Raw genomic sequence first — 27,063 nt, 5'->3', positions numbered from 1 at the left:
AAAACTTAAGAATATTTGTAATAATTGTAAAAACATTCCCAGAATGTTTTAAAAGTAATACCCACACAATTCCATTGACATCCCATAGAGTGTTTAACAAGATGAGTTTAAAATGTGTTAGTTTGTCATGTTTTTACCCAGACTCTTTACATTGATGAGAACATATCAGGTTTCAGATGGTAACAATTGTAGTTCCTAAATTTCTGGATGCTAGATAAGAATTGATTTAAAGTAATGATCGTGCAAACTATTGCTACATCAGTTTCTTGCTATCACTTACTTAATTCTGAGAATGGAGTCACAGATTTTAAAAAATGGATAAATAAAATAACACTCCAAATAGATACACTATTCTGTAATAATATGTTGCTTTATGGCTTGTTTGAGTTGTATCACTAAAGGATGGTTGTTGTGGTCTTCAATCCAGAGACTAGTTTGATGCAGTTCTCCAGACTAGTCTGTCCTGTGTAAGTCTACATCTCTGAATAACTGCATCCATTTGAATCTGCTAACTGTATTCATCTCTTGGTCTCCATCTACAGTTTTTACCCACTACTACCCCCCCCCCCCCCCCCTCCCAACACACACACACACACACACACACACACACTCTTCTCTCCAGTATTAAATTGATGATTATTTGATGTCACAGAATGTGTCCTATCAACCAACCCCTTAGTTTTAGCCAGGTTGTGCCTTCTGATTTCTTTTGTCCCAACTTCTATTACTTGTGCTATCTATCCATCTAATCTCCAGCATTCTTCCGTAGCACAACATTTCAAAAGTTTCTGTTCTCTTCTTTTTATTTTTTATTTTATTCTCAAGCTGATTTGGCTCCATCAAACTTCCATCTCTTCCCCAAGCTTACAATTTTCATCATTGGTCAGGGATACTCTTCAAACAAAGAATTGATGGCCAAAGTTGATGGATATTTCTGCAGGCCTGGAGGAATCTAATTTTCAAGGTGGTATCAAGGTTTTAAAACATCACTAGACCAAATGCATTTATGTACAGGGAGACTAAATTGGGAGGAAAAAAGTTTCAGTGAGGTAAGTTATTTCTATTGCATTCCGAGAACTTTTCAAATTACCATTTTATATTAGGCTTAATGGCAATAAATAAGGCCTACCTCTTTGAGAATGTCAACATTGGTATAAATGACCAAGAGGCCGTTGTTGCAACAATGAACACCAAAGTATAAATTGCAATGAAAACAAATCAAAAGAGTAACCAGATAAAGAGGCAGTAGTGTCATATCTCAATGAGAAATTTGATATTTTGAGTTCTTTGCAGAAGCATGTAGAGGACTGTGACAACAGTTTAGAAAACCGGTGTCCAAGAACTGGATACATGAGTACCTAGTAAAACAGTTCATGATAGAGAACACTCCATGGTGTACCGTCTGTAACAAAATTTTTACTTAAGAAATAGTGACTACTTCACAGTGGGTGTAAAGTAAAGCATAGGAGTATAGATACAGAAATGCTAAATGAAATGTGTCTTGCTGCGAAAAGGGCAGTATGTGAACCTTCAGTGACTACTGAAACAGAATCTTATTGTGATCTCTCTCACAAAATCCAGTCACATCTGTAAAGACAGCCAGTGGCACCAAAGTTGCTGTCCAGCCACTCACATGTGACATAAGAATTCTAATTGAACGTAGGAAAGCAATAACTGAAATGCCTGAGTATTATCCTAGTTTAATTCTGACACCATACTGAATGGTGTATCCTCAGTTCACCAAATAAACTCTGTGTTATCAAGGAGACAACAAATTTGTGACGGTCATCCATGCCTCAGCGATACAGATGGCCGTACCGTAGGTGCAACCACAATGGAGGGGTATCTGTTGAGAGGCCAGACAAACATGTGGTTCCTGAAGAGGGGCAGCAGCCTTTTCAGTAGTTGCAGGGGCAACAGTCTGAATGATTGACTGATCTGGCCTTGTAACATTAACCAAAACGGCCTTGCTGTGCTGGTACTGCGAACGGCTGAAAGCAAGGGGAAACTACAGCCGTAATTTTTCCTGAGGACATGCAGCTTTATTGTATGATTAAATGATGATGGCATCCTCTTGGGTAAAATATTCCGGAGGTAAAATAGTCCCCCATTCGGATCTCCGGGTGGGGACTACTCAAGAGGACGTCATTATCAGGAGAAAGAAAACTGGCATTCTACGGATCGGAGCGTGGAATGTCAGATCCCTTAATCGGGCAGGTAGGTTAGAAAATTTAAAAAGGGAAATGGATAGGTTAAAGTTAGATATAGTGGGAATTAGTGAAGTTCGGTGGCAGGAGGAACAAGACTTTTGGTCAGGTGATTACAGGGTTATAAATACAAAATCAAATAGGGGTAATGCAGGAGTAGGTTTAATGAATAAAAAAATAGGAGTGCGGGTTAGCTACTACAAACAGCATAGTGAATGCATTATTGTGGCCAAGATAGACACAAAGCCCATGCCTACTACAGTAGTACAAGTTTATATGCCAACTAGCTCTGCAGATGATGAAGAAATTGATGAAATGTATGACGAGATAAAAGAAATTATTCAGGTAGTGAAGGGAGACGAAAATTTAATAGTCATGGGTGACTGGAAAACATCAGTAGGAAAAGGGAGAGAAGGAAACATAGTAGGTGAATATGGATTGGGGGGAAGAAATGAAAGAGGAAGCTGCCTTGTAGTATTTTGCACAGAGCATAACTTAATCATAGCTAACACTTGGTTCAAGAATCATAAAAGGAGGTTGTATACCTGGAAGAATCCTGCAGATACTAAAAGGTATCAGATAGATTATATAATGGTAAGACAGAGATTTAGGAACCAGGTTTTAAATTGTAAGACATTTCCAGGGGCAGATGTGGATTCTGACCATAATCTATTGGTTATGAACTGCAGATTGAAACTGAAGAAACTGCAAAAAGGTGGGAATTTAAGGAGATGGGACCTGGATAAACTGACTAAACCAGAGGTTGTAAAGAGTTTCAGGGAGAGCATAAGGGAACAATTGACAGGAATGGAGGAAAGAAATACAGTAGAAGAAGAATGGGTAGCTCTGAGGGATGAAGTAGTGAAGGCAGCAGAGGATCAAGTAGGTAAAAAGACGAGGGCTAATAGAAATCCTTGGGTAACAGAAGAAACATTGAATTTAATTGATGAAAGGAGAAAATATAAAAATGCAGTAAATGAAGCAGGTAAAAAGGAATACAAATGTCTCAAAAATGAGATCGACAGGAAGTGCAAAATGGCTAAGCAGGGATGGCTAGAGGACAAATGTAAGGATGTAGAGGCTTATCTCACTAGGGGTAAGATATATACTGCCTACAGGAAAATTAAAGAGACCTTTGGAGAACCACTTGCATTAATATCAAGAGCTCAGATGGAAACCCAGTTCTAAGCAAAGAAGGGAAGGCAGAAAGGTGGAAGGAGTATATATGGGGTTTATACAGGGGCGATGTACTTGAGGACAATATTATGGAAATGGAAGAGGATGTAGATGAAGATGAAATGGGAGATAAGATACTGCTTGAAGAGTTTGACAGAGCACTGAAAGACCTGAGTCGGAACAAGGCCCCGGGAGTAGACAACATTCCATTAGAACTACTGATGGCCTTGGGAGAGCCAGTCATGACAAAACTCTACCATCTGGTAAGCAAGATGTATGAGACAGGTGAAATACCCACAGACTCCAAGAAGAATATAATAATTCCAATCCCAAAGAAAGCAGGTGTTGCCAGATGTGAAAATTACCGAACTATCAGTTTAATAAGCCACAGCTGCAAAATACTAACGCTAATTCTTTACAGACGAATGGAAAAACTGATAGAAGCGGACCTCGGGGAAGATCAGTTTGGATTCTATAGAAATGTTGGAACACGTGAGGCAATACTAACCTTACGACTTATCTTAGAAGATAGATTAAGAAAAGGCAAACCTATGTTTCTAGCATTTGTAGACTTAGAGAAAGCTTTTGACAACGTTAACTGGAATACTCTCTTCCAAATTCTGAAGGTGGCAGGGGTAAAATACAGGGAGCGAAAGGCTATTTACAATTTGTACAGAAACCAGATGGCAGTTATAAGAGTCGAGGGGCATGAAAGGGAAGCAGTGGTTGGGAAAGGAGTGAGACATGGTTGTAGCCTCTCTCCGATGCTATTCAATCTGTATATTGAGCAAGCAGTAAAGGAAACAAAAGAAAAATTTGGAGTAGGTATTAAAATTCATGGAGAAGAAGTAAAAACTTTGAGGTTCGCCGATGACATTGTAATTCTGTCAGAGACAGCAAAGGACTTGGAAGAGCAGTTGAACGGAATGGACAGTGTCTTGAAAGGAGGATATAAGATTAACATCAACAAAAGCAAAACGAGTAGAATGGAATGTAGCCAAATTGAATCGGGTGATGCTGAGGGGATTAGATTAGGAAATGAGACACTTAAAGTAGTATAGGAGTTTTGCTATTTAGGGAATAAAATAACTGATGATGGTCGAAGTAGAGAGGATATAAAACGTAGACTGGCAATGGCAAGAAAATCATTTCTGAAGAAGAGAAATTTGTTTACATCGAGTATAGATTTAAGTGTCAGGAAGTCGTTTCTGAAAGTATTTGTATGGAGTGTAGCCATGTATGGAAGTGAAACATGTACGATAACCAGTTTGGACAAGAAGAGAATAGAAGCTTTCGAAATGTGGTGCTACAGAAGAATGCTGAAGATAAGGTTTGTAGATCACGTAACTAATGAGGAGGTATTGAATAGGATTGGGGAGAAGAGAAGTTTGTGGCACAACTTGACTAGAAGAAGGAATCGGTTGGTAGGACATGTTTTGAGGCATCAGGGGATCACAAATTTAGCATTGGAGGGCAGCGTGGAGGGTAAAAATCGTAGAGGGAGACCAAGAGATCAATACACAAAGCAGATTCAGAAGGATGTAGGTTGCAGTAGGTACTGGGAGATGAAGAAGCTTGCACAGGATAGAGTAGCATGGAGAGCTGCATCAAACCAGTTTCAGGACTGAAGACCACAACAACAACAACTTGTGTGATCAATGTTTTGCTTCAATACAAGAATACACCACAGACAAATACCTTCAGGAAGACATCCTAACACTTAAATTTATATTAGATGTTCCCTTTTTCCAGAAGTGATTCCCTTGCTATAAGAAGTCTACATTTTATATCCTCACTACTTTGGCCAATATCAGTTATTTTACTGTCCAAATAACAAAACTCATCTACCACTTTTAGTGTCTTACTTCCTATGTAATTTCCTCAACATCACTAGATTTAATTCGACTACATTCCATTTCCCTATTATGTTCTGATTTTGTTGATTTTCATGTTGTATCTTCCATTCAAGACACTGTCCAATTCCATTTGGTTTATCCTCCAAGTCCTTAACATTAAAATTTAATTGTAACTGAATTTTATAAATCACAAATTTTAAAATACTTATTTTTTCAAAGTGTGTATTCCACACATATTATCAATGTCTAAAAACTGCAGTTAAACTGCTGCTTATGACTAATATATCTCAGCTGAGAGCAAAGGAAAGTCATTATTGTGGTATCATTCTCCCACCCTTCCCTCCTACTCTCTGTTAGTTTATCAGGAGCTTCTTATGAGACCATCTTCCTTCCAATATGTGGAATTTTCAAGGTTTTTTCCCTCCAAACATGAGTAGCCATCCTGTATAAACATAGGTTTGCCTTTCTTTAAATGTTTTTTGAAGATAGGTCATAGGGTCAGTATTGCCTTGTGACCTACATTTCTCTGGAATCCAAACTGATTTTCACTTGTGTTGGTTTCCACCAGTTCTCCCATTCTTCTGCAAATAACAGATTTATCACTCCCAGTGACGTTAAGCCAATCAGCTCTGCCTTTAACCTGTTCGCATAAAACTACTGTCACTGACCGCTCCCAAAAACAGTGGGCACAGGTTGAGGGTTGGAGACAGATGAGTGCCATTGAACAGCGTGTGCAACATAACCTGGGGCAAATAGATCTGAAAACTCAGAACACAAAGAATCCAATTCATGATAAGGCACTTGGTCCAACACCAAGGTTCATTGCATCTGTAGTGGAAAAATCAAAAGCAGCAAAGACATCTAACCCAAACAGTTTTTCAGTACTCACATAATTAACTACCAAGGATATAACAGAGTGGATTACTGACTTGTAAACTGTGTCATGTGTGAATTGGCTGAGTATAGGAATCTGCACAGAGAAAGGAAGCTGGTTATTTTAATAGTTTAACAATCTATGCTTGATGCATGTCACTGGCATGGACCAAAGCCTGGCATATGTCTATGAGTTTAGTAGGGACACAGTAGTCCCCACATTAGCTTGTAGGATCATTGTTTGATCCACCAACCACACTTCAATGAGAAATTTGTTCTGGCTTGCAGTCAGGGCAAAGTCAGTGATGAATTAGTGTGAATATCATCATCCATTGATACCTGCAGTGACTGCTGTGGGAAGGGAGTGGGTGGAGAGGGGCAGGGAAGGGGGGGGGGGGAGGGGAGGCAGTTATCAGTACCTCTGCTATATGACCTTTCTTTTACATTTATGGCATGAGACCCACCACTTGGGGCATGCTGCCCATTCCTACCATACAAAACAAGATGGTCATGAATGACGTAATGTTCACAGTTTCTGCTGCTGATAACAAGTTTGTGTGCATCAGACTGGTTGATGTGTTTGTACCGTGGCTGAGGCAATGCACTAGGCTCCATATACCAGGGTTAGATGCTGTCAACAATGGTAACATCTCTAATTGGCTGCCCACAGCATGGGAGAGCTTGAACAACTGTGCAATATTCAAAACCTCTTCCAACATAGGATCCTCAAGTTGAAGGGCATGTTGCACCTCCTTATCTGAGACTGAAGGAATGATTGTGTATCTGACTGTGGCATCTGCTTAAGACTCCACAGGGTTACGTCATGACAAACTCATACTTACGACTATGGCTGTGAAGCTTGGCTGATCAAAAGTAATACAACTGCTGGAGCTCTTTGCAACATTAGTAGAATTCAACACATGTTATGGTCCCATGTGTGTGCTTGTGGTTGTAGGTGGACAGCAAACTGCACATCAGAAGAAAGTGGACCTGGTTCTTGCAGAGGAGCTGAGTGCCACAGTAACTTACACATATGATGCGGTATCCACAATACCTCCTTGTCAACCACTCAGAGCACCATGAAATGTTTGCAAATTCACTTCTCATAAGCACCACTGTCTTCCATGAATTCAACATATGGTGGTAACAGCAGCAGGGGAAAAAGTGGCGGCTGAGCCTGTGCAATGTGCCAACAACTGTTCCAACATGACCATTTTTGTTGCAGCATAAGGGACTTGTGTGAAGCTTCCATTGAAGAGCTGATTGGTAGGAAACCCCAGAATCTGAAAATGACAATTCAACCCTCTTCATTGCAACTTGTGTTCTAACTAGGAGCACAAGGAAACACACAGCCATACAAGAAAAACAATTTCATGGGTCACAGAGCAACAACAACAAGCATCAGCAACAACACCAAGAGTACAGTGCGGGTAGTTACACATCTCAAATTAATTAACAACTGAGGGCCCAGAGGTCCATGTGTGTCCTCATAATGATGGTTCCAACATGGCGTCGAGTATGCAAGCAGTAGTAAATCGCGCCGTAGAAAATCGCATTACATTTAGTTTAAAGTGCATAGTCTGCCAAAACAGTGTTCATAGAGGTATCCGTTTGTGCTCTTTCTCACATATATGGATCCATCTATCGTGTATGAGCAACAGAAAAGTGATAAATCCAAATTGTGTATGTGCCTTTGTTCAGTGCAGTGGTCGAAAAAGTGCAGTCAAGATGTATAATGCTGGTACTGAAGAACTCATCTCTGATGTGCTGAAAGAAGAACTCGCAATAGCTAAAAAATATATGAATGACATCGAATCGTTAATTAATTCTTTGAATGTCGATTTTAATCCTTTTGTGAAAAATGTACAAAGTGAAAACTACAACACTCTCAAAGAAACCGTTACTGAAATTCAAAGTGCTCCAATATCTGCTATAGTTACAAAGAACTCGTTTGCGCCCATTGCACAAGAGAAACACCAACAAATGAAATTATTGAGAGAAGACGAGACAAAACCAAAAATTTATATCTTTGCAGACAGCCATGGACGAGGTTTAGCCACTATTCTTACGAATATGCAATCTAAATTTTCCGTTACTGCCACAATAAAACCTGGGGCTCCTTTCCAGCAAATAATTAAAGATTTAAGCCCTCAACCAAACGATGTTTGTGTAATTATTGCTGGAGCTAACGATGTTTATAAAAATGAGTCGAAAAATGCAATCACAGCATTACGAAATGCACTGGAAAGAATATCGCCAAGAAAAACAATCGTCGTTAGCATCACACATAGACATGACCTAATAAACAGTTCATGTGTAAATAATGAAATCAAATTCACAAACAGAATGTTTCAAAAGGTATGCAAAGCATTCAAGGACGTGAAGTTTTTGGACAGTAATTCCGAAGAGAGAAACCATTTTACTCGACATGGAATGCACAGGAACCGGCTAGGAAAACGTGTACTCGCTAAAGCATTATTAGCAGAAACATTCAAACTATTTGAAAACACCACTCCTCCAATCATTCTAAAAGCACCTGTGCCCATTGAAACTGTACCATTGGAAGAAATACAGACAGTGTCGTCAAAATACTCCTTCAAACCTAATGGAACAGCTGAAGGGAAGACTTCATATGCAGCAGCACCTGTATGTGAATCAACACAAACAGGTCTTTTATACAAAAGCAAGACAGCACCAGCAGTTACAACTCAAGTGGGAAACGTTAGTCCACTGCCAACTTGTGAAGCAGCAGCATTTAAGGAGGAAGAACAGTCATCAATAGCAGAAACAGCAACACCAACCCCCACAGGATCAAGTGTACAAGCTGACAGTGTAGAAACCTCGCCAACAGGACATCCACCATCTATGGCAAAAAGGAGCACAGTAGTGACTGCAGCTGCTCTACATAGGATGTGCCTGAGATCAAGAAAGTCCTCAGCTGCAAATGGGGATTTTTTATGGTACTGGGGCAGAAGGGGGAAGGTTCCAATCAGAATGTAAGTAATGTAGTTAATAACAACAAATGTGGGTGTTACCAGCACAACAGCTCCCTCCTCCCTGCAGAAAACTGTTCCTGTAATACTGGATGTCAAAAGAAATAAAACTCAGTCCCAACAATGGCAGCACCACAACCAATCATGTAATTAAAAATAAGCTCAAAATTTTTCACCAAAATATTCAAAGCCTGCTCTGTAAGTTAGACCAATTTATTGTAAATATTGATGAACCAACAGGCGCAAATTGTGCTCATATTCTCTGTCTGACAGAACACCATATCACTTTTGGCATCGAAATGCTCAATATACCAAACTATGTTTTAGCTACCTCATTTTGTAGAAAGCATATGTGCAAAGGTGGGGCAGTTATTTATGTGAAAAACAGCCTGTCCTTTAATACAATAGATGTAGAGAAATATTGTGTAGAGAAAGACTTTGAGGCATGTGTCACAGAAATAGTAGAAGCTAACAAGAAACTGGTAATCGTAGCAGTATACAGGGCTCCATCTGGTAATTTTAAAGTATTCAAGAAACAATTAGATTCTGTGCTATTGTATCTAACAAGAAAAAATAGGGACATTATAGTGACTGGAGATTTTAATATAGATTTCCTAGAAAGCTCATCTTCTAAGACAGAGTTTGCAAATTTAATGCATACCTACAACCTCGTCTCCACTGTCAGTTTTCCCACAAGAACTACTGCCACTTCCAGCACTCTAATAGACAATATCTTTGTAGATATGAGTAAAACTAATCACATCAAAGTTGAAAAAGTCATAAATGGTCTCTCTGATCATGATGGGCAAATACTCACAATTGACAACTTTAATACAAATCAGAACAAAGCTAGTGCACAGTGGAAAACCATTAGAAACATGAATGAGGAAAATATCCAAACATTCAAATTATGCATTCGGGAGACTGACTGGAGGTATGTTTATCTTGCAAATGATGTTAATACAAAATATAATTTATTTACTGATGAATTATCAGGTATATTTGAAAATGTCTTTCCAAAAAAGGTCTGTAGACTACAGAACAGGCAATCAAGCAAAAAACCATGGCTCACCAAGGGCATAAAAATATCATGCCAGAGAGAAAGGGAACTGTATATAATATCTAGACAATCCAATAATCCCCTGCAGATGAAATATTATAGGACATACTGCAATATCTTAACTAAAGTCATTAAAAAATCTAAAAGTATGTGCATGCAATCTGAAATTAACTGTTCAAACAATAAAATCAGAACGATTTGGAATGTAATAAAGAGGGAAACAGGTACTGCACCATCTGACAATGAAAAAATTGCTGTCCTAAAAATTAACGATTTGGAAATAACTGATAGTAAACAGATAGCAGACACATTTAACAACCACTTTCTAAGTGTCACCTCTCAAATAGGTTGCAGTGGTGCCCTTGGGGAAGCTTTAGATATTCTGAAACTTAACCTCCCACAATGTTTTAATGATATAAATGTAACACCCATAACTGTTAATGAAATAAAAAAAATAATTCACTCATTGAAAAGTAAAGGATCTTCAGGTATAGATAACATCTCTAATAAACTGTTGAAAGCCTGCAGTAATGATGTAAGTGTAGTACTTGCTCACATTTGCAACATGTCTCTTTATGAGGGAGTTGTTCCAGAGAGAATGAAATATGCCATTGTGAGACCTCTTTTCAAGTCTGGCGATGCTACAGATGTAAAAAATTATCGTCCTGTCTCTCTCTTAACAACATTTTCAAAGGTTCTTGAAACGGCAGTGTATAACAGGATTATGACACATCTAGATAAACTTAATATTATTAACCATAGACAGTTTGGTTTTCAAAAAGGCGTTTCCACAGAGCGTGCCATATATTCACTCACAAATGATGTCTTGGAGTCTATTAATAGTAAGAAGTCACCAGTTGGTGTCTTCTGTGACATTTCCAAGGCCTTTGATTGTGTAAACCACAAGATACTCTTGGAGAAGGCCTATCATTACGGAATCAAAGGGCCTATAGGTAACTGGCTAAAATCACATCTTGAAGACAGGAAACAAAAGGTGGTTCTAAATGGCTGCAACAAAGGATCTCCTAATCTAGTGGATTCTGAATGGGGCAAAATTCAGCATGGAGTTCCCCAAGGATCTGTCCTTGGACCCTTGCTGTTTTTAATATATGTTAATGATTTACCCCTGTCCATTAGTAAAAATTGTGAATTCACAATGTTTGCTGATGATACAAGCATTGTCGTAGATGGTAAGTCTACTGCTGATCTGGAGACTGATGTTAATGATATACTCAGAGAAGTTACAGCTTGGTTTTCAATTAATTCTCTTTCAGTTAATATTAAAAAAACTAATTTTATACAGTTCCACACAAAAAATAAAACTCTAGAGAATATAGTAATTGCTCATGACAACCAGGAACTAGAACAGGTGCAATCCACTAAATTCCTGGGGGTTCACATTGACAGTAGGCTCAACTGGGAACAGCATGTTTCCCTTACTCTAAAAAGGCTTTCATCAGCAACTTTTGCTCTAAGAATAATTACTCATTTTGGAGACATCAACATTTTAAAATCATCTTACTTTGGGTACTTTCACTCATTAATGAGTTACGGAATAATATTCTGGGGTAATTCACCAGCCTCAAAAAAATCTTAACTGCTCAGAAGAGAGCAGTCAGAATCATGTGTGGGGTTCCTCCATGAACCTCATGTAGAAAACTTTTTCCACAGTTTTCTGACCACAACATGTCAGTACATATACTCTCTGATGAATGTAGTTAATAAAGACTATGCTCAGTATGAAACCAATTGTTCATATCATAACTACAATACTAGAGGAAAAGATGATCTACATATTGAACTAAAAAATTTAACACATGTACAGAAGGGAGTAAAGTATGCTGCTATAAAGACTTTTAATGCATTGCCTAATTATATTAAATGTACAATAGAAAATGAAACGCTGTTCAAAGGTATGTTAAAAAAATACCTGCTCGACCATCCACTGTACTCGTTAGATGAATTATTTTCCAGAAGTAATGCCCTCCCTTAATAATAGATGTATTTAGTCTCTTAGTTATTAGATGGATGATACAATATTTGTTAATGTCATAGTGTTAATATTATAATGTTATATTGAGAATTGCTATACTAGTTTAATGACAGCTTGTAAATGAGATACTTATAATATCTATATCATTGTATTATATTACTATTCTGTAGCATTAATTGTATTTGTACAATTGTATTGACACATTCCACATCCAGGCGAATCACTCGCATGTACAGATCTATGGAATACGCATACCAAATAAAAAAATAAAAAAATAAAAAGTGATGTTGCTGGTGTAGTGCTGTGTATGCACGGTAGACCAGGCGACAGCAGGCAGAGATTGGGCTGCCCCCAGCAGCTGCCTGGGGTAGTTGCAGGTGCACCGTTTGAATGTTGGCTCACAATACACTTGCCTAATGGCCTGTGGGTGGTAGGTGTAGTACCGGACAGGTTACTGCACTAGTATCCTCTCCTACCCTCCAAACTCCACAGAAGGTCTCCTAGATACATATTGTATTTTATATACTACTGACTGCATGACTAAATTAACTAATCTTATATTTGCTTACATTAAAAAAATCCAATTAATTATAAAATTTCAGCATTATCAAAATTATATTTCATCTAACCTTGCTTTACCTTTTTAATACTATGTGCTGTATATAACTCCGTTTACAGTCATGGCCTACATTTTAATGCACAAAAGTGTTTTGTAAATGGCACATTCATTTAGGGACTTCAACATTTTATATACTGAACTGTTGTGATTGATCTTATTTCAAGGCTGTTTTGTAACTGATGATGCATTTGTGATGAACACATCTAACCTCCTGTGTTGTGCTGAATTAAATTAATTTTGGTAGGGATAACAAAAGAGATGCAAAGTCCAGTAGTCTGAGAGCATATTAATTTTATTTTCTGTTACGCTGTAATTACAGCTTTTTTATTGACTTACATTTTCATTCCATGGAGCCAGCATGATGATGGCTTTTGCAGACATCAGAAATATTGTTTGTTGTTGTTGTTGTGGTCTTCAGTCATGATACTGGTTTGATGCAGCTCTCCATTCTACCCTACCCTGTGCGAACTTCTTCATTGCCCAGTACCTACTGCAACCTACATCCTGCTGAATCTGCTTAGTGTATTCATCTCTTGGTCTCCCTCTATGATTTTTACCCTCTACGCTGTCCTCCAATACTAAATTGGTGATCCCTTGATGCCTCAGAACATGTCCTAACAACTGATCCCTTCTTCTAGTCAAGTTGTGCCACAAACTCTTCTTCTCCCCAATTCTATTCAATACCTCCTCATTAGTTATGTGATCTACCCATTTAATCTTCAGCATTCTTCTGTAGCACCATATTTCGAAAGCTTCTATTCTCTTCTTGCCCAAACTATTTATCATTCATGTTTCACTTCTATACATGGCTACACCTCATACAAATACTTTCAGAAACGACTTCTTGACACTTAAATCTATACTTGATGTTAACAAATTTCTCTTCTTCAGAAATGCTTTCCTTGCCATTTCCAGTCTACATTTTATATCTTCTCTACTGCAACCATAATCAGTTATTTGCTCCCCAAATAGCAAAACTCCTATACTACTTAAAGTGTCTCATTTCCTAATCTAATTCCCTCAGCGTCACCCAAATTAATTCAACTACATTCCATTATCCTTGTTTTGCTTTCGTTGATGTTCATCTTATATCCTCCTTTCAAGACACTGTCCATTCTGTTCAACTGCTCTTCCAAGTCCTTTGCTGCCTCTGACAGAATTACAATGTCATCGGCGAACCTCAAAGTTATTTTTTTTTTTTTTTCCTCCATGGATTTTAATATCTACTCCAAATTTTTCTTTTGTTTCCCTTACTGCTTGCTCAATATACAGATCAAATAACATTGGGGAGAGGCTACAAATCTGTCTCACTCCCTTCCCAACCACTGTTTCACTTTCATGTCCCTCAACCCTTATAACTGCCGTCTGGTTTCTGTACAAATTGTAAATTGCTTTTTTGTCCCTGTATTTTAACCCTGCCGCCTTCAGAATTTGAAAGAGAGTATTCCAGTCAACAGTGTCAAAAGCTTTCTCTAAGTCTACAAATGCTAGAAATTTAGGTTTTCCTTTCCTTAATCTATCTTCTAAGATAAGTCGTAGGGTCAGTATTGCCTCACGAGTTCCACTATTTCTACGGAATCCAAAATGATCTGCCCCAAGGTTGGCTTCTACGAGTTTTTCCATTCGTCTGTAAAGAATTCACGTTAGTATCTTGCAGCCGTGATTTATCAAAATGATAGTTCGGTAATTTTCACATCTGTCAACATCTGCTGTCTTTGGGATTGGAATTACTATATTCTTCTTGAAGTCTAAAGGTATTTCGCCTGTCTCATACATCTTGCTCACCAGATGGTAGAGTTTATTCAGGACTGGTTCTCCCAAGGGCGTCAGTAGTTCTAATGGAATGTTGTCTACTCTCGGAGCCTTGTTTCTACCTAGGTCTCTCAGTGCTCTGTCAAACTCTACACACAGTATAATATCTCCCATTTCATCTTCATCTACATCCTCTCCCATTACCATAATATTGTCCTTGTATAGACCCTCTACATACTCCTTCCAACTTTCTGCTTTCCTTTCTTTGTTTAGAACTGGGTTTCCATCTGAGCTCTGGATATTCATACAAGTGGTTCTCTTTTCTCCAAGTTCTCCTTAATTTTCCTGTAGGCAGTATCTATCTTACCACTAATGAGATAAGCCTCTACATCCTTACATTTGTCCTCTAGCCATCCCTGCTTAGCCATTTTGCACTTCCTGTCGATCTCATTTTTGAGACGTTTGTATTCCTTTTTGCCTGCTTCACTTACTGCATTTTTGTACTTTCTCCTTTCATCAATTAAATTCAGTATCTCTTCTGTTACCCAAGGATTTCTACTAGCCCTTGTCTTTTACCTACTTGATCCTCTGCTGCCTTCACTACTTCATCCCTCAAAGCTACCCATTCTTCTTCTACTGTATTTCTTTCCCCCATTCCTGTCAATTGTTACCTTATGCTCTCCCTGAAACTCTGTATAACCTCTGGTTTAGTTAATTTATCCAGGTTCCATCTCCTCAAATTTCCACCTTTTTGCAGTTTCTTCAGTTTTAATCTACAGTTCATAACCAATGGATTGTGGTCAGAGTCCACATCTGCCCCTACAAATGTCTTACGATTTAAAACCTGGTTCCTGAATCTCTGTCTTACCATTATATAATCTATCTGATATCTTCTAGTATATCTAGGCATCTTCCATGTATACAACCTTCTTTCATGATTCTTGAACCAAGTGTTAGCTCTGAATAAGCTATGCTCTGTGCAAAATTCTACGAGGTACTTCCTCTTTCATTTTTTATGCCCAATCCATATTCAGCTACTACATTTCCTTCTCTTTCTTTTCCTACTATCAAATTCCAGTTACCTATGACTATTAAATTTTCGTCTCCCTTCACTACCTGAATAATTTCTTTTATCTCATCATACATTTCATCAATTTCTTCATCATCTGCAGTGCTAGTTGGCATGTAAACTTGTACTACTGTAGTAGGTATGGGCTTCATGTCTATCTTGGCCACAATAATGTGTTCACTGTGCTGTTTGTAGTAGCTCCTATTTTTTTATTCATTATTAAACCTACTCCTGCATTATCCCTATTTGATTTCGTATTTCTAACTCTGTATTCACCTGACCAAAAGTCTTGTTCCTCCTGCCACCAAACTTCACTAATTCGCACTGTATCTATCTTTAACCTATCCATTTCCCTTTTTAAATTTTCTAACCTACCTGCCCAATTAAGGGATCTGACGTTCCACACTCTGATCCATAGAGTGCCAGTTTTTTTTTCTCCTGATAAAAACATCCTCTTGAGTAGTCCCTGCACGGAGATCCAAATGGGGGACTCATCATTTAACCATACAGTAAAGCAGCATGCCCTTGTGAAAAATTATGGCTGTAGTTTCCTGTTACTTTCAGCCGTTCACAGTACCAGCTCAGTAAGGCTGTTTTGGTTAGCGTTACAAGGCCAGATCAGTCAGCCATCCAGACTGTTTCCCCTGCAACTACTCAAAAGGCTGCTGCCCCTCTTCAGGATCCACACGTTTGTCTGGCCTCTCAACAGATACCCCTCCATTGTGGTTGTACCTACAGTACGCCTATCTGTATCACTAAAGCATGCAAGCCTCCCCACCAACGGCAAGTTCCATGGTTCATGGGGGGGGAGGATCAGAAACATTAATGTGACATTAATTATATTTACAAAATGTGTTACATTTACATAATTACAAGCTGCGTCTCAATTCTTTGAACAATAATAAAGATTTCTGTACCAGAATAGATTTTAATTTTGTGATGTAGTCAATTCCCTTTCATGTTCTTAGATGATTTGGTAGTTTGTTAAACCAAAACAAACCATTGATTTATGAGCTTTGATCTGCTATTTTTAATTTCATTCTGTTCTATAAGTAGTTACATTTTGTTTTGACATTGTGATCATCTACATCACTTCAGTACTTGCAGTTAGTCGACTTACACAAAATGTAAGTAATTTAAATCGTTATAACAAATATATTGTAAGTATTTGTGCTGTATGAACATTTCACAGCATGACTCTATGGTTTGTTCCACATATAAGTCTTACTGCTCATTTCTGTAATAGCAATATTCTTCTTAATTGGATGTCAGCTGCTAGGAACTTTCTTCATGACCTGGCTAAGGGGATATAAGCCACTATTGACTTTTCCACATTCAAAGTTAATGTTATTTGTCCACCACAGATTTTCATTGACATATGCGCCCAGAAATTTACAGCTACCAGTTTCTGTTGCTGCAGTCTTACATACATTATGTACATTTGTTTGGTGATAATTGTTTTAAATGCCAATAACAGAGATTTGATAACATTCACCTTGAGGCCCTGATTGTTGACATACTTCATAAGTACTGTTAATCCCACTAGCAGCAGAAGATTCTAGCTCCTTGTAATCTCCACCACAGAATAAGACTGAGGTGTCATCTGCATCTAATATGGGAGATAATGGGTTGTTCCTAAGGATGAGAAAGGGACCAAGGATTGGGGCCTGAGGTACACCTTGTATTACTGTTTCACTGGTGGATTGAAATTTATAATTTTTTCATCTAATTTGTATTTCAAGTTAAGCATTGCTTACAATTCAATAGGTATGTTGCTATAAAATGTGTAGAAGGATCCCCAATATGATATGAATTCAGTGCTTTCTAGAAGTAACATGTGGTTTGCTGTATCAAATGCTTTTGTCATCATGTGCTAAAATATACCTACTGTTTGCATCCTCTAATCCAACAGACATTATACGTCATGGAAGAACTGTGTAACTGCTGTGATTGTGCTTACCTCTTTTCTAAAACCATGCTGAGAATCTATAAGCAATTTGTGGTGTGTAAAATGACAACTAAGCTGTGACAGAATTTTACTTTATAATATCATAATAAATGTGGGAATTAGTGATACTGGTCATCAGTTAGAGACATCTTCCTTACATCCCATTTTGAACATTGGTTTCACACCACTGATTTTGTGAACAGCTGGATATACATGTGATTTCTCTATTGCTGCAGTTAATTGCATAAGTTTTCAGATTTGTTTTAAACATACCTTATCAGTCACACTGGGTATGGCATCCTAGCCAGATGAAATTTTTTTCATCAGCATGATTATCACCTTGCATACTTCCTGCTCATTCACCACCACCATTTCTGACTTCATACATTGAGTGAGGTGACATGGGGCCTCAACCTGTGCATCTATAATATGGGTTGGCTGGTCGATAAAACTAGTGAAATAGTTATTAATAATCTTATGTATAATCTGTGGGTTTTTCATGATGTTATCATAATGTTTTATGATTAATGGTTCTGTGGTCATTATCTTAGAGAGCTTTACTATATATGTCCTGTGGTAGTGTTCTCTCTTCCCACACATGGGGTCCCGGGTTTGATTCCTAATGAGGTCAGGGATTTTTCCTGCCTCGAGATGACCGGGTGTTGTTGTGTCATCTGCATCATCATCATCATCCATCCCCATTACAGTCACAGGAAGGACCTTGCCTAGTACGGAGTGCGGGTCTACCACATCGTCCCCTACGCTCCTCAAAGTATGGGACCTCATCAACATCATCACTATATATGTCACTTAGCTCCTTCCATTGTTACATATATTTGTTTCAGCAGATACTATTGCTCTTGAATATTTATCAAAATTTAAGTTGAGTTTATTTTTATTTTGCACGTTCATTAAAGCAAAATAGATTAATAAGTTTCTTAAATCTTTATTGATGTCCTACTTTCTTGCACAATTTTTCTGTTTTTAGATTATTCAGCTGTATTGTGCATTTTGTTGGCTTATAGTGAAAACTTTGTATCTCAGAAAAATTATGCCTGGTTTTCTCACGTTGTCATGGTTGCCTAAACAGTATTTGTGGTTTTCCTCACTAGAGTGCAGCATGTAGCCCGTTACCTATCATTTGCTCACTAATTGTTGAAATACAAGGTTTCCAGCCTAATAATGCAAGAAAAATATTTTTGTTTTATTTTTGAGATACAAGTTTTTCATTCTGAGCCAATGATTTATTAAGGCATGAAGAGTTTATTTTATATATAGAGGTACAACATGTTTTGATGTTTAACAAATTGAGCTCTATATATTCTGAGCAGCAACTCTCAAAGAAATATTACTGAGGGCAGTGAAAATGTTGTGTCATTTTACTGAGGAGTAAACTATAGTGCATGTGCTTTCAAATCCTTTGATTCCTTATTCATAAGCATGGAGGTAAAATTAACTGTTTCTGTTTTTAAGCCAACACACCTTTAAGCATTTTCTTATCACAGTGTTTGCTGATAATTTTTTCAACTAGGTCTCCAATTTTTAAATGCATAATGATGTTATTATGATGTAAGCCCTATGAAAATCTACTCAGTTACATACATTAAGAGTGAAATGAGCTTCCACTTGGTCATTTAGTATTTGCCATGACTTATTATTTTTAGATCAAATCCTGTTGTAGTTAACACTTCACCAATTTTTGTTAGTGGAAGGAATTGGGAGGAGGACTCACCTCCAGAATTAATCTTCCATTCTGTGCCAGAGTATTCACTCTTTTAAAACTTCCTGTCAGATTAAAACCGTGTATCAGAGCAGGAGTCAGTGCTCTCTCAACTGGGCTACCAAGGCGGGACTCACTCGCACTGCTTCACTTCTGCATGTACTTCACTACGACAAATCATGCCTCTATTGCTCATTAAGTAAAAGCGTTGCCCATATAGACATAATCAGTTCAACAAATCTTATCTCAGTGCAGTGGCAAGTTCATGGGTGTTATATTTTCAAACTACAGAAACCTGAATATGACAAGCAGATTTTTAATAAAACCATGGTTTCATTGCAGGATATATTACATGGTTTTAGTACAAGGAAAAAAATCTTTCAGTTATTATTAAGTTACAGATCAGTTCCTTAACAGTAGCAGAGCCAGACAAAATCCATTTAGCAGAGTCTGAAATATGTTTTGAATTTTTTGTGTATGACTAATCCCAAAAATGTTCACTCCTTCCATTGTATTAGTTTTTGTACAGTTGGTGGACAGTTCATTGTTCCTCTTGAATTTACTCCTCAAAGTCCATTTTCATACTTCTGTTGCAAAATAAGAGAATTAGCTTCTGTATTGTCAAATGGATCCACTATATTGGTTATATTTTGTATACTATATGCTGATTGTCTTGCAGCGTGAAACATTATAGTTTCCACAACTATGTGTTTACCTATTTTTAACCTGTCATCATCACATTGCAACACCTTAATTATTTCAACCTTAAAAATCATATCTTTGCATGTTTCCATCACTCATGTATGATTTGATCACAGCTGCCATCAGTTAAAAATCAGACTTCTGAAAACACCATGTGCTGTGTAGAGGAAGCACAGGACAGTTGATAGTCATGCAAATAATTTATTAAAAGAGCATGTTCATTTTTCAATTTTTCAAATCTAACACTGGATATGTTCCAAGGATTTTTCACCTTATAATGCACAGTTACTACGTCTTACTTCATATTTATTGAAGAAATGTCTACATATAAGGGATGGTCACAAAATTTTGATTATGATCTCAAAAAATTCAAGCTGCAGCCACAAACCTTGGTAATAGCGTTAGGCCTTACCCACATATTCATCCTTAAATGAAACAATTTATTTTTTGTAAATGATGGATGAATTGGTTGTCTGCATTTTGGCTGTTAGGAAATCATTCCACCGTGAAAATCACTTCATCATCACTTTGGAAATGCCATCTGACAAAAGAGGAAGAAATCACTCTTGATGCCATGCCAGAAAAATATAGGAATTTGGAAGGGGGGAAGGGGGAGCAAAATTTGATAGAAGTAGCATGTGTGAGGAAATAAACCGAGGCCTTGACATGGAAAGAAAACTTCATTCTGATAGCCTCCCATAACTTCATCAGCTGATGTCAGTTGATGCCTGTGTGATGTTTTGTCCCCACCACACATCCATGGCTGTGTGAAGAAATTATCTGAATTGACCTGGGGCAGCTGCAACACTTTAGCTGCCACCTATGTTCAGGAGGCTTTTGGAATGGGTGTGAGCAGATGTGGAGACCAACATGCAGTGCCCTTTCTCACATTCAAAATGTAGGGAAAGATGTTGAAAACTGATAAAAGATTTTCACTTTTCCACTGTCACCTTGATTATGGTGTACTGATCTTCGAGCACCAATTCTCTTGCAATCCTTAGTTCTTCACAGAGAGTTGGTCTACCACTATGTTTGCCATCATTCAGACATATTTGACCATACTGGCAGTGCCTCCATCACCTTATCACAGCATCATATGCTGGAGCATTGTGGCTGTACACTTCTGCCAACTCAGTGTTGATTGTTACAGTGTTGTTCCGCTTGAAATGCAAAAAACTAGATGCCTCATGGTACTCTACTTTATGTGTACAGTGTCATTTTGTTCTAATTCCCCTAGCAGCATACTATGGTGCTATGGTATGGTGATTTCAGTGTTTACCATGGTTGCAAGTATGTAACTTTATTTAACCTTTATCTGACGACATGCCGATCTTGTCACACTACCGCTGACGTGCGGTCTCTCAGACCACTGCATTGTTGGCATTGTACAGGCAACAATTCTATGTGTTTTTTTATTTTTATATATATAAATACTCGAAATACATGTATAAGAATTGAAAGGCATGTAAATTTACTTGTGAAACATACTGTTTATAAAGGTTTTTTGATATATTCCATGATTGTGTGTTACAAACATGAGCGGAGAAGGAGCAACGAAATAAGAATTAAAAAAACTACAATTTTTTTTATTTTACCAAACACTGTTTAAAACAATAAATTATAAGGCACTCTGAGTAACTTAACATGCTAATGACTTATTTCAGTCTTATAATAATAAAAAAATTGCTATAACACAACATTAGCTGCAATTTTTACATGCAAATGTTGCACATTGTAGACAAATAGCCTTTTTGTACGAGTTACACGAATAACCCATTTTTCTCTTTAGTTTTGAAGGGCAGGTGTAGCAGGCTCGCCTATTTATACCTCCTTCTTCAGGGTCTGGTGCTTGTTCTTCCGGTGCATCGGGTCAAAGAACTCTGATGATGGTCGCTGTTAATTCCCATGACCACTTGCTGTTCACAGCACGTCATTTCATTTGAGGCAATGCTAAAGCTTGTGCTAGTATTTTCAGAAAAACTCCTCTATCTATTGGCTTGGTGGTAAATTGTGTGTTGTAGATCACATACGCATTTACCCCACTCAGATCGGAAATTGTGTACAAAATTGCCATTGGCCATTGTCCTGTCCTTCGGCTCGTCGAGTAAATTTCGCATTCCTTGTTGAGCTCATCCACACCTCCCTCTGTGGAACTGTAATAGGCAATAATTTCAGGTTTGTTTGTATGTCTACCTATTTCATTAGAATGGTGTATTGATGAAACTAACACCACTTTTTTTTTTAGGCACATATGAACATAACATTTTTGTACCCATGAAACCAAATAACACAGACCCTTCTTCACAGTTTTTGTTTGGAAGAGATTCATTAGGTAATTCTTTTTCTTTCTTTTTTTTTTTTTTTTTTTTTCATGGTTCCAACATACGTAAGGTCCTTATTTATCAAATAATTGACCAACTCAATAAATGAAAACCAATTGTCAGCAGTAACATTGTGATTGAGCCATAAATTGGCTTACATAAGTGGATAACAGATTGAGTTGGTACCAAAAATTATTCTTCTTCAGACGTATACATTGTAGAAGTAGCTCATTTTGCTGTCACACATACTCATAGTTTTGATGGTGTATTTGGCAGGTTTTTGTGGCATGTACTGAACACTTTCTCCTAAATTGTACAAGCTTTGGGAATTGGAAACAAATTTTTCAAATATGAACAATACAGCTGCAAGCTTATCACTCAACAATCTTTCACTCCTGTCTGTTGCATTGTCGAATTGTAAACAGTGCAGTAGTACAAGAAATCTATTTTTGCTCATAATACACCTGAAAATTTCATGGCCAGAACCATCAGATGCAAAAATGTAGTCAGAATTTTCATGATTTTATTTGAAAACTGCCAAATAGAAAAATATACCAAACAATGCTCTCAGTTCTATAGAGTCTAATTCACCGAGTTCAGGCTGATTTTCACGTAAGAATTTATTTTTATAAGCAGCTAGTTTTTCATTCATCCATTTCAAAATTTCATTAATCATTTCAGTATCTACCAACTTGCACCGAATGGAAAGAGGATCATGGTTTTCATTTTTAGGCAACTTGCAAGAGGGTGATTTTACAATAATATTGTGTGCAAGAGTTTTAACTGATCTGTTCGGTGGATTTTTCGACCACTTGTACCAGTTCTTGCCATAAAAACTATTTTAAATTCTTTGTACGGGATCTAGGTCTTCCTCTTCCTTTTCTGAAACAACCATTTCTATATCATTGTCAGAGATTATTTCTTTGTTCTCAGAGTTGTCTGGGGTCTGTCCCACAACACTGAAGTCCGAATCTTTGGTTTCCTCTAACCAACGTTGCACAATTGTTTCAAAATGTTCATTAGTAACACATATGTGTTGCTGTTGGTCATTTTTTGACCTTTTACTGCCAGACGGACCGGCTACGTCAATTTATTTATGTGTACAATACCTATAAAGAAGAATGACAAAGTAACCCCTTTGTTTTTACACTAACGCTGACGTGCAGTCTGACAGACCTCCGTCAACATTTAATTAGTTCTAACTCACCTGTCTAGTGGAAAAACTGTTTCACTCACAGTTACATGAGTCGTCTTGCACTTCTCAGAAGCTACTGAAACGGCAGCTTGATAGTGATCGCAGGAAAGTATTTAAATCACGTATTGGAAAACACACGTGGTCTCACAGACTACACGTCAGCAGTTAAAGGTTAATGAAGGTTATAATTAAAGCTTTCTGACTACCTCTCATACTTTTCTGATCATAATGCCAATGGGAAAGAAATGTTGATGTACTCAACACACCATAGTAATTGCAATAAGAGATCTGACACATATAGGACATTTTTATTGTATGACTGAGATATCTGTATTTTTATTAGTCTTACAATTTTTATACTGAAAAATTATGTTTGGTTCAAAACTGTCTACATGATCTTTTAGTGCTACTTGTTTTATAATAAATTACTTTCAGTTAATATGTGAAATATTAATTGTTTAATGACATCAGTCACATTTTCGTGACTATTTAATGATGATACCTAAAATCAGAGTATAACTGTGATAGAGAGGTGAGCTGACAACCTAGTAGTGGAACGCAATGCTGAGCACAATGTACTCAACTGCAATGGTTGCTTCACAGCTTGTTTCATCTGTTCCATCCCTCCCCCTCTCTTCCATACTATCTTCTCTGAATTAAGTAGAGGGAAATCGTCCATACAATTCATACTTTGATCCCATTTCCCATTAGTATCAGCCTCCACTAGGCCCTGTCCCACACTCACCTGCACTCTTTTTTTCACAGCCTCACTTCACTTATGCTCCTCTTCTGTCATTCCCTTCCTCCGTTCTGCTGCCCTATCCCAACCCAGTCCTCAAGTGCACACACAAATGTCAGTGTGAGCTCACCAACACCACATTCCTGTCCTTTTCCTAACTGCCTCTCTCTAACAGCCCTCAGCCAATCTCCCCTCCACATTTCCCACCACTCTCATGTCTTTTTCTCTTCACTTTTGCTCCTTCCATTACAAGTTGTAATTCGAACATTTATTACTTCACAGTGGTGGCAGCCAATGACTTAAAGTGGCCCACAGTAACGGGAATGTTCCGGCCATTTGTGGAAGTTAATCTCATTGGACCTCATTTAGCTGATAAAAAACGAAAGCATGCAACCAAATCTAAATCAAACAACTGGTCTCCAAAGTACAATGAAACTTTTCATTTGTAAGTATTACACTTTGAAATTGACATTTTTCATAATTTTGTTCACTTGTTTCAGTTCATTGTTGAACACATTTATTTTTTACAGCATTATTGGAAATGAAGAGCAGCTGGATTACTTTGAACTTCACATATGCATCAAAGACTACTGTTTTGCTCGGGAAGATCGTTTAGTTGGTGTAGCTGTAATGCAGCTCAAAGACATTGTGGAGCAGGGTTCATGTGCATGTTGGCTCTCACTAGGGAAAAGGATACAGATGGATGAAACAGGTTGGACAATTTTGAGAATATTATCTCAGCGAACAAATGATGAAGTAGCAAAAGAATTTGTCAAACTGAAGTCTGATGTCCGGACGGAAAATCCTTTACCGAACCCAACGTGAGAGTCCTGTGATTGATAGGTTAGTGAATGGAAATGACTCTTCCACCGTCCGGCAATATTTGCCACAATAAAGCAGAAGAAATGTGGAGTGAAATGTGTGTGTAGTGAAGTTTGTTAGGTAACTATGGCTTTAAGTGAGCTGGTACAAATTACCATTGATCACAAAAAATAAATAAATAAAGAGACAGTATAAAGATTTGGAAAAACCAACACCATTCCATGTGATTGCTAATCGAAAGGAGGAAACTGCAATAGCAGAAGTTTTTACAAAAGGAATCGCACATAATATAATTACAGAAATGAAGAAAATGAAACAGCTTTTGTATTTCATTTACAAATTATCTTTTAAACAAAAAAGTAATAAAATTTATCCCAAAAAATGCTTGTTGTGCTGGCTCAAGCAACATACAAGACCATATTCTGAATTTCTCTAATCACAGGAACTGTCAAAAGTTTTCAGCAATACACATATGTGCTATTGTTAAATGTTTGGCGATGTACATGGCTTGAAAAGACTTTGTTCAGTGAATGGAAATTGTGACCAAGTGATGTTAATGTGCTTCAAGGACACATTGTCTCAGTTACCCATGTGCTCTCCTCACATTTTCATAACTAGACCAATGGTTACAATGTATACATAGACTCCAAAGACAAGATGTGCTTTTTTGAAAAACTTTTGCATTTTGTCTTGAATGAAACTGCATTTTATTATTCTAAATGCTCCAACAAAGCACCAATAATGTGCCCCCTCATTAAGTTCCATGTGAGACATTGTTAAAATATTTCATGTTCTCTTTGCTTCAGAACACTGGTATCCAACTATTTCACTGTGATATTTTTGAGGCTACCTGCCTTCCAGCCTCTTTGACAGGTCATATCGACCACTTAAGATCTCTATTTCTCTCTTTATCTTCCATAACACAGTAATAGCTTTTTAAAGAAAAATGTATGCTCATGTGCGTATGCATGTACATAAAAATTAGATCACTGATAAAAACTCTGTCACAAATGATTTACGTATTCTGTTATCCTCATCAGAAATTATAAAGCAGCAGTCATGGATCACTTTATTTTTGTTACAGTGATGTTACTGAGTATGATGCAATTGTTTACTGACTATGAATGCTTGTAAATAAAATCTAAGCCTTGAGCAGTATAAGGAAAATGTTCATTTTCGGTTTGGTTGTATTGATAAAAAGCAACATAATATCATTACTAATAACACAATGAAGTTATAATTCTACAATTACATAGAAGTGATATATGTGATGCAGCTTTGAAGAGAAATTTTTGTTGTAAGAAGTTTTCTGCAATAAAAAGGCTGATGAGAATGACATGTTTATGTAATCAGACTTTGATCTTTCAGTTAAAATAATTTCATTTGTTGTATCATCATTTGCATAATCTCCTTAACATAAATACTTGTGCCTACACAGTATATGTGAACAAGAAACTAAAACAAAATTCTGCTGCATTGTTTGTTATAACTATATACAAAAATGTTGTCTGGGTGGTAGTGAAACACCAGTTGAAAACATCCCATAATAATGTTTATTGCATTGTTTCCTACCTTTGTCATGCTTTGTTACTGCCATATAGATTACTGAAGGTGTTGTAGCAGTTTGTAAGCACATTGAATCTTGAAGATAACTATTTTTATATGTCACATTTTCAGACTCTGGAGAAAGTAATGAATTTTTCTGTCTACATGACTATCTCAGTTCATGTGCACAAAATACTTTTTTGTAAGTTCAGTTTATTTCATAAGAGAAATATTATTAAATAATTTCATAGAGTATGTGCATATTTTGCTAGTATTATGGATTATACACAAATTTCCTGTGGTTTTATCTGCATTACATCTGTGTTCCATTTACAGTTAAAAAGTGGGTTCATGAACTACCTTTGTAAAGAGATGCAGTTTTGCCTACAGGGCATCAGCTTATAATTGTGAAACATGTTGAAATATGTTTGCAACAAGTACAGCAAACCATTAAAGCTTTCGGAAGAGAAACA

General features: G+C 37.3%; 1 protein-coding gene across 1 annotated transcript in view; it reads left to right on the top strand.

The window, feature by feature from the left end:
* Window positions 1–26,090, top strand: part of LOC126198608 (protein unc-13 homolog B) — a 450,615-nt gene extending 424,525 nt beyond the window's left edge. Inside the window, exons 22-23 of the mRNA XM_049935061.1 lie at window positions 24,506–24,668; window positions 24,754–26,090. Coding sequence (XP_049791018.1) covers window positions 24,506–24,668; window positions 24,754–25,048 — 458 coding nt within the window. The 3' untranslated portion in view covers window positions 25,049–26,090. The remainder of the gene's footprint in view (window positions 1–24,505; window positions 24,669–24,753) is intronic.
* The last annotated feature ends 973 nt before the right edge of the window (window positions 26,091–27,063 follow it).

This window comes from Schistocerca nitens, chromosome 8, assembly GCF_023898315.1.
Source record: "Schistocerca nitens isolate TAMUIC-IGC-003100 chromosome 8, iqSchNite1.1, whole genome shotgun sequence".
Classification (NCBI taxonomy): Eukaryota; Metazoa; Arthropoda; class Insecta; order Orthoptera; family Acrididae; genus Schistocerca; species Schistocerca nitens.
This window is presented reverse-complemented; position numbering and strand designations above follow the sequence as displayed.